This window comes from Rhineura floridana, chromosome 8 (genome assembly GCF_030035675.1).
Source record: "Rhineura floridana isolate rRhiFlo1 chromosome 8, rRhiFlo1.hap2, whole genome shotgun sequence".
NCBI lineage: Eukaryota > Metazoa > Chordata > Lepidosauria > Squamata > Rhineuridae > Rhineura > Rhineura floridana.
In genome coordinates this window covers 74,558,530-74,571,299 of record NC_084487.1, presented here as the reverse complement: position 1 = coordinate 74,571,299, position 12,770 = coordinate 74,558,530, and the positions used below count along the sequence as shown (strand labels likewise).

General features: G+C 40.4%; 1 protein-coding gene across 2 annotated transcripts in view; it reads right to left on the bottom strand.

Annotated features, from left to right (window-relative positions):
• Positions 1 to 12,770, bottom strand: part of GRIP1 (glutamate receptor interacting protein 1) — a 606,542-nt gene that overhangs the window by 65,293 nt on the left and 528,479 nt on the right. The window contains exons 10-11 of one of the 2 annotated variants that reach the window (XM_061639805.1): positions 4,413 to 4,571; positions 3,570 to 3,722 (exon numbers count right to left, since the gene is read on the bottom strand). In XM_061639805.1, the coding sequence (XP_061495789.1) occupies positions 3,570 to 3,722; positions 4,413 to 4,571 (312 nt within the window). The remainder of the gene's footprint in view (positions 1 to 3,569; positions 3,723 to 4,412; positions 4,572 to 12,770) is intronic. The other variant, XM_061639804.1, reaches the window with a different exon arrangement.

Genomic DNA, 12,770 nt, shown 5'->3' with positions numbered 1-12,770 from the left:
CAAAGAGGGACAGGTGGTAAGAATCAGTCCTGGCTGGCTGGGTACCTGGGGCCTGGTCCTGCCAGGCAGAAGTCCCTCAGGGAAGGGTGGTGGAGATGGTGGTCCCACAGTAGCAGCAGCAGCCTCTCCTTCCCTTGGGCGATGGTCTCTTCCTCCTGCAGGCACTGGGTCTCCCAGGCCACCTCAGCCAGCCGGCTTATGTATCCCTCCAAAGAGGGACAGGTGGTGAGAATCAGTCCTAGCTGGCTGGGTACCTGGGGCCTGGTCCTGCCAGGCAGAAGTCCCACAGGGAAGGGTGGTGGAGGTGGTGGTCCCACAGCAGCAGCAGCAGCAGCACAGCAGCAGCACCACAGCAGCAGCAGCAGCAGCCTCTCCTTCCCTTGGGCGATGGTCTCTTCTTCCTGCAGGCACTGGTTTTCACTCTTCTGCTAGATGATGGAAATCAGGGCCAGCCCCAGGCATGCCGGGACCCTTGGGCACCAGCCTGCCCTGGGCCCTGGCACCCGCACGCATGCATGCCCCACCTACCTACCTACCTAGTGGACAGGCAGGCGGAAGGGCAGGAGGTTGGGCAAGTTAGTGAGCAAGTGGGTGGGCGTGAGCAAGACAGCAGACTGTGGGGCGAGTGGGGGGGCAGGCAAGCAGAGGGCGAGCAAGCAGGCGAGCAAGCAGGTGGGGGGAAGGCCAATGGGTAAGCGAGAGAGCAAGAAAGCAGGCGGAGGGGAAGGGTGAGTGGGTGGGCAGGCAGCTCCCTCTCTGCGATCTGTGGTAGGGACTCTGCTGTAGAAGGGGAGTGCTACTCTCCCACCCTGTGGGCTACGGGTCCCTTGGCCAGGGCCCTACCTGGCCACCCTTTGGCGCCGGCCCTGATGGAAATGGCTGGCTATGTTTTGACATTTCTAGTTATGAAGAGGAGTTCATAGACGAGCTAAACATGTTGTCACATCTTGAAGGAGATGACAAGTTAAATGCAAGCAGAAGACTCTCTTCCTACGTGGAGATTCTTAAATATGGAAAAACATATTGTCAGAAGCTTTGTCTACTAAGGGTCCCTCCAGACTAATTTTTTTTTATTCTGGACCACCCACACATCATTCCGCTTTATTAATTGTTCTTTGATGCTTCTCCCCAATGTTGCGACATTATTGCTGTCTGGAGGGACACTCTTGCGCTAAAGTGCATGAAAAGTGAGGCAAAAACAAATGTGGCACCTCTGTGGCATGAAAAGTTACAGGATTTTAGCAAGGAACTATGGGGCATCCAAATGAAGCAATACGGTTGGCCCAAAATGTTTGCAGGTACAAATGGTACTGAAAGCATGATCGCATATAGCTGCCCCAAGAAAATCATGAACATAAATCATGATGAATATTCACTAAAAAGGACATCTGGAGGGTCCTAAGTGTTTTCTCAAGCATTTCCTGCTTCCTTCCACCAACAAAGAAAAGAATTAGGAAGCTGGAGTGGGCTTTTAGGGAAAACTTGTTTTCTTTTCTATACTTTAATTAACTGCCCATTTTTACAAGTAAATTCATGTGTGGCACAGAATATGTTTTTTAATTAAATTAGATGAGGCAAACATGTGTAATTATGCCTATTTAATATTAGCAATAGTATAAAAAGTACTTTGCAATTATTACTGCATTAAAGTGCATAAGAAACCTGTGAAGTAGGGTTGCTGTTGTTGATCTGAACAAAATAATTCACTGAGTTAAGGAATGGCATGGATTTGAACCAAGGATTCTCTCAAGGAATCCTGGGAACTGTAATTTACCACTCACAGAGCTACAATTCCCAGCACCTTTAACAAACCACAGTTCCCAGTATTCTTAAGCCATGTGCTTTAAGTGTGTGTTAAAAGTGCTTTAAATGTATGGTGTGGATGTGACCACCCAAATGTGCTACCTATTCCAACAAAACCCTCACCACCCACCATCCAAATGCTAAGATCCATTCATACATTTAGGATGGAACCCAATGCTGCTCTGCTGTCACTGGAAGGCACTGCAAGGGGAGAGGTCTCCAATTTCTGCTAACTCCCCCATCAATTACAGCTTTCTGTGTCACACACCACACTGATTTAGAGGGTCCTCCGAGTCTCAGGAGTGGCTTTTCAGAAGGACACATAGTAGCTGAAGGATAATACTGCTTGGGGTAGTGAGGATCCAAGCCATATGCCTTCAATCCTTAGCCCTCTCTCCAAATTCCTGTATATTTTGGCATCCCCCTGAATTCTTATGTAGTATCCTACAGCAAGGATAACTTACCTCGTTTGGAGAAATAATAATAGTTTTCTCTCCTTAGGTGTATGGAGATATTTGTACTTAAGTCAACTTAACCCAAATGGCTTCAGGAATCCTATGTGTATCTACTCAGAAGCAAGTTCCATTCACTCCCACATAAATTGGTAAAGTACTGCATCCTTAGTCCAACTGAATTAATATATTTATGGGAGTCACTGCCAATGTCATCAATATTAGCAAGATGGACTAAAGTGATTTAAACCCAAATAATCCAGTTTAGCTTGTTTACAATTATTTTTAGTACTAAACTCACTTCAGTTAGATTGCACTGATCCGAATATAGCTTGCAACAAAATACGAATAGCTTACAAATTAAAAATAAGATGAATTAGTTATTCAGTTAAGTGCAACATTTAGTGTAACATCCTACTATTTATGGTAGGTGACAAAATAATGCTGACACTCCCTACAGCAGTGCTCAGACATTAGATTGCCATTACTGTCAACTCAACGGGCATTCTTCTGTCTATAGTCTTGACTGTCATCTGACACATCTAATAGCTCAACAAAAATGAAATTCATTTTATAAAAAGTTGGTCTACTTAGAAGAATATTTTTAATTTTTAGATTTTGCATTCTTGTAAATGTAAGTTTGGGTTTTAAGCCTGTTTATTTATTTATTTATTATTTGATTTATATCCCGCCCTTCCTCCTGGCAGGAGCCCTGGGTAGCAAACAAAAGAACTAAAAACTTTAAAACATCATAAAAACAAACTTTAAAACACATTAAAACAAAAACATCTTTAAAAATGTTTCTTAAAAAAGCTTTCAAAACATCTTCAAAGATTAAAAACATTTTAAAAGGAAGGTTTAAGAACATATTAAAAAGCAATTCCAACACAGACGCAGACTGGGATAAGGTCTCAACTTAAAAAGCTTCTTGAAAGAGGAAAGTCTTCAATAGGCACCAAAAAGATAACAGAGATGGCGCCTGTCTAATATTTAAGGGGAGGGAATTCCACAGGGTAGGTGCCGCCACACTGTTGTCATACTAAAACAATATCCAGATAGTTGAAGTAGGATTTGTAGATGCAGAATGCATGACTGGATCATACAGGACAGAAAAAAAATCTCTTTGCTGTTGGATATGGTGATGAAAGTGCATCATGTGGCTAAACTCCCCTTTTGTCCTGCTGTAATACACAAAAAGTGTCCCATGGCATCTCCCAAGAAATCTGAATTTCAGTGTGCTTTCATGTTATTGGTCAGATACATTTCACAGCCCTGTTTCATTATACATCACAAGTAATTTATGTGGTCACCTACATGAGCTTTTGAAGTCTTTCTTTTTCATCCTTCTTCTCATCATCGTCCCACGTGGACTGGTAGAGTAGAGGCTGCGAGGTAAAGTCCCCATGTTCAGGGAACTCAGGCTGTATGCGCTCATGGAGGCAGGAGAGAAGGATGAAGATACCAGTGCTGTTGAAAGACAGGGAACTGCTTGGTACAAGGCACTTTTCAATAGGGAATAGTGAAATGCATGTCTGTAGTTGGCTGTTAAAAATTTGGACACTGTGTATGACTCACAAGAATGGTTTGCGGCACCAGTAACAAAATCACAAACTATATAAAAAGTTTGGCAACTCATTCAGGATTCTTAGGGCCATGTGAACCATAGAAAATATCTGTTTGCTATTACAAACACACAATGTGCAGTCCTATTATGATACTTTCATCTAAGTATTAAATCAACACACAATAAATGCCACTGATTTGAACAATTGCTTAAACTGTAAACAATTGTTAAGTCAGTGACATTCATTATGAGTTGGTTAAATACTTAGATTAAAGCATCATAACAGGTTTAAATACAGAGCCATATGAATGGTTAGACACACTGAGTCTAGCAATACATTCTTTGGAAAAGGTGATTTCTGACATTGGCTTTGCATGGAAAGGTTATTTTCTCTATGAGGTACTAAACTTTCCCCCTCTTTACATAGACTGGATAAGTTAAGGCTGAAAAAAAAAGGATGTTAGCAATAAATGCACATGGTTGTGACAAAAAGTGAGATTTTAAAAACTGAAAATGTGGAAAGTATGAGAGGAAGAGAGTGAATAATAATAACAATAATAATAATGATGATGATATGTTAGGAGGTAAAAAACATGGAACATTACGAAGGTTTTTTTGAGGAAGTGTTTTCTGGCACTTCAAAGCTGGCATCCTGCAATGGTAGGTGTTGTAATGGTGGTAGGTGAGGGCACCACTGTGGCTGTTGGCATAGGGATCCCACGTAAATTGCCTGTTGCTCCTTTGAACCTTCACTGCCCTCATGAAGGGATGAGAGGAAATAAAAATAACAAACAAAAAGGACCAGAAAAGAAGGAAATGAAACTGGATTACATAAATAAATTAAAAAGTAACAAAAATGAAAGCAGTCTGCAATGAAAATAACCCTGCTTTTTTTGTGTGTGGTGGTCAGCAAATAGTAGAATTTATCCCAAGGATGGCAACCACTCATAGTCCCAGAACTAATGTGTTTCAAGCCTTTTTAAAAAGTGGTCAGTACTCAATCAGTTTTTAATCTGCCTCTACCCTTAGCCGCTATGATTAAACACTTAAAAGAATACATTTGAGTCAACATTATCAGGATTCATGTTATACAATTAGTAATTAAGTTCTGAAAATCTCCACCCATTTAAAAGTATTTGTATATATTAAAAAAAAACACTAAATAGAAGAAGGGACCATACATCACATCCTGCACTATAATTCAGGGTAGTTTACATGTCAGTCATTTCAATTTACTGCTTTGACATTTTAATTTTGCCAGCATCCATCACTTGTGCTATATTATCCCGGACAACAAACTCCCAAGCATCAGCACAAAAATTCCATTTAGGGGACTTTATTTAATAAAGACAAAGCAGAAATCTAAAGTCATCATTTATTGTTCTGAAGTCTGGTTTTCAGTTTAATTTTGCCCACTACAGGAAAGGCAGATGATTTCTGCTCATAGTTAGTTTTGTGTCAGCTATGCCTTAAACTAGGCATGACAAAAAGTAAAGAGGAAAGAATAGGTCAATTTAATACAATAAAAAAGAAAGATAATCGGTCTTATAACGATAGCAACTTGAACTTGCATTATAGCACATTCAACTCTAAACAAGATGAAGAATGCATGTTTACCATGAAAAGAAATAAAAAGGGGATTTTTAAATTTAGTGTTATAAAAAAATAAGTTAACTAATCAAATCTGCCACAATCTTGAAATATTGTATTAGATCCAAGGGTTCCCTTTTGAATGTGTAAGGTGTCTTCCACAGATGTTTTACACCTTTTGTGAGAAAGTGAAACTAAATTCTAAGATGTTCTTCTGTTGCTTGCTCAAGAGTTTGAATAACCTCATGCACAAACAGAAAGCATGAGAACTGCTATAGGACCTACCTGTGCAACACATGCTACATCACACTCCCTGTCTCCTTTCTCCCAATTACAGTCCCAGCCAACAGCTGGTGGTTTTCCATCATCATGCATTTCTCAAGAATTCAGATTAACCTGGTTTGTCATCTGATAATCTGTCTAGACTGTATAATATATTTTATAACAAATTAATATGTTATATTTGCTTTGGACTGTAGTTTGTGAATGGTGCTGAGAGTTGTTAGGAGACTCCTGGTTTAAACAGTCAGCCCCTCTTCTGAGGACTGTAGCTGTGTGAGGGGAATAGGGTCTCTCCTAGCAACTCTCAGCACCCTTTAAAAACTACACTTCCTAGGATTCTTTGGGAGAAGCCATGATTTCTAAAGTGAGATAAAGGTCTGATGCAGATGTAGCCAGTGACAGCTTTGGTTTAAATTTGGGTGGGAGACTACATGTGCCTGCTGCAGAATAAAAAGGTGGGGGAAACACTGAAAAACAATGATACTGTTCACAATGTTTTCCTTTGGAAAGGAAAGGGGCTTTCCCTCTGGCCATTGCCCGCCCACCCAATCTTCTCCCCTCCCCTTCCTCCCTCTGTCTCCCCTTCCTCACCTTCTCTCCCCCTTACCCCTCCTACCCCTCCCTTACATCAGTTTCACCTATCCTAAGCATGATTGTACAGGAGTAAATCCCACTGAACTAAAAAAGCATACGAATGATCAAACCTGCCCTGCCCTGCCCTCCCCTCCCTTTAAAAAAAAAGCCAAATGAACACAAAACTAGGGATGTGCTAGTATTCTGCCCAGTTCGGATTTGGTAACAAATTTTCCATTAATTTGCTTATTCTCTATGGTTGTGAATCAGATTTTTATGTTGCAATTTTCTCCAGCTATTTTTTAAAACTTTTTTTAAAAAACCTGCCCCTAAAATATCAATACTAAGAACAATAATTTTATCAATATTTCCTTTCATTTATCCATCTTTCAAAATATAGATATTTCCTTTAAAATAATCTATATTAATATGATTGTTTTCTAGAGGGAAAAAACGGATCAGTAAAAACAGTGGCTAGCAGGCAAAAAACAAACTCAAATCAATACTGGCTTCTTAGGGATGATAGAATGCTTTTGAACCAGGACCAGCCAGTGGCTATCATGCCTATACAAAACATGCTTTGCTCCTTGCTTACATCCTGCTTCAGTGGTGGATTTTCCATAAAAATCATCAGTTCACATCTACTATACAGTGACTATTCATTTATGAACCTTCAGAGGAGGTTTCAGACCCTTGGCCTCTCGATTGTGGTGTGCCACAGGGTTCTATCCTCTCTCCCATGCTATTTAATATCTATATGAAGCCGCTGGGGGCAATCATTAGGAGATTTGGGCTGCAGTGTCACCAATATGCGGATGACACTCAGCTCTATCTCTCGTTTAAATCTTCGCCAGAGTTGGCTGTGGAGACCATGTCCAAGTGCCTGGAATCCATGAGTGGATGGATGGGAAGGAACAGGTTGAAGTTGAATCCCGATAAGACTGAGGTGCTGCTTGTGGGAGACAAGGGAAGGTTGGGAGATGTTGACCTGATGTTCAATGGGGTGAGATTGCCCCTAAAGGACCAGGTCCGCAGCCTTGGGGTTGTTCTTGATTCCAAGCTGTCCATGGAGGCTCAGATTTCGGCAGTGAGCCGGGCAGCTTGGTATCAATTACACCTCATTCGTAGGCTGCAACCCTACCTCCCTGTTCATCAGCTCCCACTGGTAGTACATGCCCTGGTCACCTCTCGTTTAGACTACTGTAATGCGCTCTACGTGGGGTTACCCTTGAAAACGGTCCAGAAATTACAACTTATACAAAATGCTGCGGCTCGACTACTCACAAATTGTCGCCGCCGGGAACATATCAACCCAGTGTTGTTCGATCTACACTGGCTTCCAGTTATTTTCCGGGCTCAATTCAAGGTGTTGGTATTAACCTTTAAATCCCTACACGGTTTCGGCCCAGTTTACCTGATGGAGCGCCTCCAGCGCCACCAATTATGCCGCCTGACAAGATCAGCCACTCAGGGCCTTCTCTCAGTCCCACCAACTAAAACAGCTAGGTTGGTGGGGACTAGGGAGAGGGCATTTTCAGTGGCGGCCCCCACTCTCTGGAACTCCCTTCCGTACGATCTTCGGCATGCCCCTTCCCTGAATGTATTCCGCAAAGCCTTGAAGACCTGGCTGTTCAGACAGGCCTTTGGGACTTCCGGGGAGGGTTAATTTTTTAGGACTAATCGCCTATTACTCTGAACTGTTATTATTCTTTATTCATAGTTTTACTGTTATATGTATTTTATATGTATTTTATTGTGATGCATTTTTGCAACTAAATTGTACGTCGCCTAGAGTGGCCATCGGCCAGATAGGCGACTTATAAATTAAATTATTATTATTATTATTATTGAATCTGCCTTAGTTCAGTAACAGGCAAAGAAAAAAGAGCATTCAAGGGTATTTACAAGAATGCAATGAAGTATTATCTGGCTGATGATGAAGGTGAAGAAGAGGAGGTTCCAGCCAAAAATAAGAATATGGTTTGGGCAGTTTGTTTTAAGTATGGAAACTGAGTGCATTCTACCCTTATATCGTTTGTGTACATGTTGTCCCTGACATTGTCTGTCATTTGTGCTTAATAAATACATATGCAAAAAGATTCATAGGGTTGCCATAAGTCGTAATTGACTTGAAGGCATATTTATTTATTTATTGTATTTGTATACCGCCCCATAGCCGAAGCTCTCTGGGCGGTTTACAGTAACTAAAAACATTAAAAACAAATATACAAGTTTAAAACACACTTAAATAAAATTAAAACAATAAAAAACATGCTAAAATGCCTGAGAGAAGAGGAAAGTCTTGACCTGGCGCTGAAAAGATAACAGTGATGGCGCCAGGTGCACCTTGTCAGAAATATCATTCCATAATTTGGGGGCCACCACTGAGAAGGCCCTCTCCCTTGTTGCCACCCTCCGAGCTTCCCTCAGAGTAGGCACCCGGAGGATGGCCTTAGATGTTGAGCGTAGTGTACGGGTGGGTTCGTATCGGGAGAGGCGTTCCATCAGGTATTGTGGTCCCAAGCCGTGTAAGGCTTTATAGGTTAAAACCAGCACCTTGAATCGAGCTCGGAAACATACAGTCAGCCAATGCAAGCGGGCCAGAATTGGTTTTATATGTTCGGACTGTCTGGTCCCTGTTACCAATCTGGTTGCTGCATATAACAACAACATGTCTAATTCCCACCCCTACCTTGCTGCACATTATCAACTTTCCAACTGCACTAAATTTTTCCAAGTCCACATTTTGTGTCCAACTGCATGCTAAAATAAACCATAGCAGTAGCATAGCAGTATGGATTCTTGTTTGCTTTACTTTCTGAACTGAAATAAAATGTCCCTTTAAGGCCAACTCTGTGTATGTCCAGGGGTACTAGTATGCACCTTTGTCTCAGGCAGCAAAATGCCTTGAGGTAATCTAGGATGCTTATGCCAATATACAGTGTTCTATGCTGTTTTCCCCTTCCCTGGCTCCAAAGGTAAGTCCCTGGTCTTTGGGTGTGCGGAAGGAGGAGATGTGAGAACAGATGCTTAATTCAAGCACCTTTGACCCTTTTTCAGTGCTTGGATTGAGGACCCACAAAAGGCTTGAGCCTTTCAGATCCAACTACGGGATGCCTCCCTGGGCTCCTTTGGGAGGAAGGTCAGGATATAAATTGAATAAATTAGTTCTGAGGTATTAAATGCTTATTTGAATTTGCTTTCAGTGATTTTGAAAGCATGGTCCATCTGTTTAATTCTTGCTGCTATTTTATACTGAGGGCTTTCCTATGGAGCTCCACATCATTTGAAGTACAAGTGGGATTTGCCACACAATCATACAGTGTGGAGCAGTCCTGTTAAAAATTACAGCCAGCCAGTCATGCCCTCGAGGATACTCCATTCTATTCCCAATCCCCGCAGTTTCTCTGGCCCCCCAATCAGTATTCTGGGCTCACTAAACATGAGCTGTTTTATGGGGGGGTCCTTCAAGATTTTTTGTACTTTTATAAATCTTGGGGTTTCCCCACCAAATATGCCGATACTTCCCTCTTGTGTATGGATGGTGCCTTTTTGGCTACATAAGAGTCCATATTCAGAAAATGAGTTTACTATTAGAATATAGCAGGGATGGGGACCTGAGGGCATCCAGGTGTTGTTGGACTACAGCTCCCATTATCCCTGACCATTGGCCATGCTGGCTGAAGCTGATGGGAATTGACTCTAGCAATATCTGAAGGGCCACAGGTCCCCCATTTCAACAAGCCTTCCTGGAGAAATATTAGAAGTATCAATAAGCCTTTTAAAACTATGTAGGTGAGACCTTCCACAGGCAATTCTGCAGCAACAGAAAGTCATTCAGTTTCTACCCTCACATAGTACACATAACTTGGCTAGGCAAACGGGAACTGAGCCCTTATATATTCTGGAACATAACACTGTTCAAGTGTTGGAACAGCCCAACATTCTCAGTAGGGTGAAGCATGGTTTTCATTGTGCAATGAAAACATGCCGCCTTTTCCTCCAACTTTAATGGAGAACCAATACATTTTTTTGTGAGAAACATGAGAACCAAACTGTGCCCTCACATATGATCCAGCTCTGGCAGGAGCTTGCCTGTTCCTGCTGAGAGTAGTCAGTTAGCCTTATCATACTCAGCCCTCAAGCACTCTCTTAATTAAGGGATTAGCACATACATTATCACTATCCTTGGCAATAAAATATGCCATTAATTCTTACAGTCCAGCTCTAGCATGGATAACCCATCACTACAACTGCTACTAATGCAGCAAATACAAAATTTTGCTTGAGCAAATGTAATTCTGGCTTCTTCATATAAACCAAGTGCATAATAAATAATCCAATCCTGAATAGGTGTATCATGAATGAATAAGATTTCTTAGTTAAAGCATGATGCTGAAGTAATAAATATGCAGCATTCTGCATTCAGAATATCAATAGCTACATTGATTACTGTTTATTAATCAACTCTCTTTATTGATGAAGGTAAATAATGGGTTCTCTATGTCAGCAAGATTATATTATTCTTCGTGGGTATCTATAAAATTCAAGGTAAAACAAAATCATATGCAAAAGCATTTGGATTTCTGAATTGTAGGAACACAGGAGTCAGACTTCCGGGAAGGGTGACTTAGCCTGTGCCTGCTTTTGAGACGGGCTCCTGCCTCAAAAGAAGCTTATTCAGATATATCAGTCAGTTTTTTCTTTTTTTTTTGACTGATTAAACTTCTCCCGGGTAGGGAGAAACGAAGAGATTAACCTCAAAGCCTATTTTTGTTGGGACGACCAGATCTCATTAATTTATGGGACGAGGTCCAGCCGACGAAGGTGGGACGGATTTTTAACAGCAAGCTCTATCTGATAAAGCGAACGTTCACCTTATCTTCTAAGAGAGAACGCATTAACAGGCAAGCACCCTTCTTTCTATATTTTTCTTTTACTTGACTTAAATTGTTGCTGTTTAAAAGAGATTTGCCAGATTGATCAGTTTTTGACATCTCACTGGGGAGCCATAACTTCTCTCTGCTACGCACTAATTAATAGCTTATCTCTGTTTTTGTTGCAAAAAGCTGTCCTGGATTTGCATTCTAAAGATATACACAGAAGAGGGATTTCTATTCCAGATTTTTATTTTGAAAAATATTATACTGTTTTGAGACTACTCTCTTTTTGGTCTATTTTATTTTGACGAATCTGTTTCTTGACGATTGCCATTAATTGTTTCGATCCTGGGAACTGCATTTTGTTTACTTAACTATTGGAGAGATAAGGCTGTCTGCTCTGTTTATACTGTGATGTCACCAAGTTTGGAGTATTAACCCAATTGTTGCTGAAATAAGAAGTGGTTTTCCTATATTTTTCTTTTAAAATGGCAATTAAGAAAGTGGCTGAAAATCTGGAAATAACTATGTTTCAGAAAATAATGGATGAGATTGAGATAATGAAAATTGAATTGAGTAAAATGAAGCAGGAGATTAAAGATATAAGGGTCCCTGTGAGAGAGGTGACCCTGGAAGGGGTCCCTGTGAGAGAGGAGACCCCGGAGATTGGAACAGGGGTCCCTGTGAGAGAGGCGACCCTGGAGACTGGAATAGGGGTCCCTGTGAGAGAGGAGATCCCGGAGATTGGAACCAACGTGGAACAGGAACAAGATTTGGAGTCTATGGACTTTAGAAATAAAATCTATTGTTTGGAACTCAATGTTATCTCTGAAGAAATGAATGAAGATTCTAGAGATAAAGTTATCAATGGCATGGATAATCTTCTGGACTGGAATGATGTGATGGAGCCCAATATAGAGAAAATCTATGGAATTATCTGCAGCCATGTGACAATGGAAAAACTTTTAAGAGATGACCCAGTGTATTTTGAAAAAAAGAACAGAGATATGATTTTACAGCAGTATTTCAGCAACCTATTCAGAATGGATGGCAAGAAAATATTTGGGATAGAGGTAATCCCCATCAGACTCTTACTATATGACTATGGCTTTGACAGCAAGATTATTATGGAATACTGATAATGGAAGATTGGATATTGAAATTACTGGACTTAACAAGACTACTGAAGATGGAAGATGGAAAATGGAACTAATAGAGATAATAGAACAATGGCTACTGAAATTATTGAACCTAACAGATTCTGATGTGATGGATTAATTGAAATGTTTATTTTGACTATGGTTATGACAATAAGATTATCATAATTAGTAATGAGATGGATTAATCGATATGCTTATCTGGAAAAAAAAATTGATAGATATATTTCTTAAAGAATTGAAACCTCTCTTTGACTTTTTGTGGAAAGAATAAAGTAATGTTTATGAGATTTGATGATTAAGTAAGATAACTACTGGAGGAAAGTGATTTTATAATATGACTTAAGAGACAGGATTGTTATATATTATAGACTTATAACTGATTTGATCTTTGACAAATGGGAAGTCAATATTTTACTCTTTATTTTTTATTTTTTATTTTTTCTTTTTTTCTTTTTGTTTAACTATT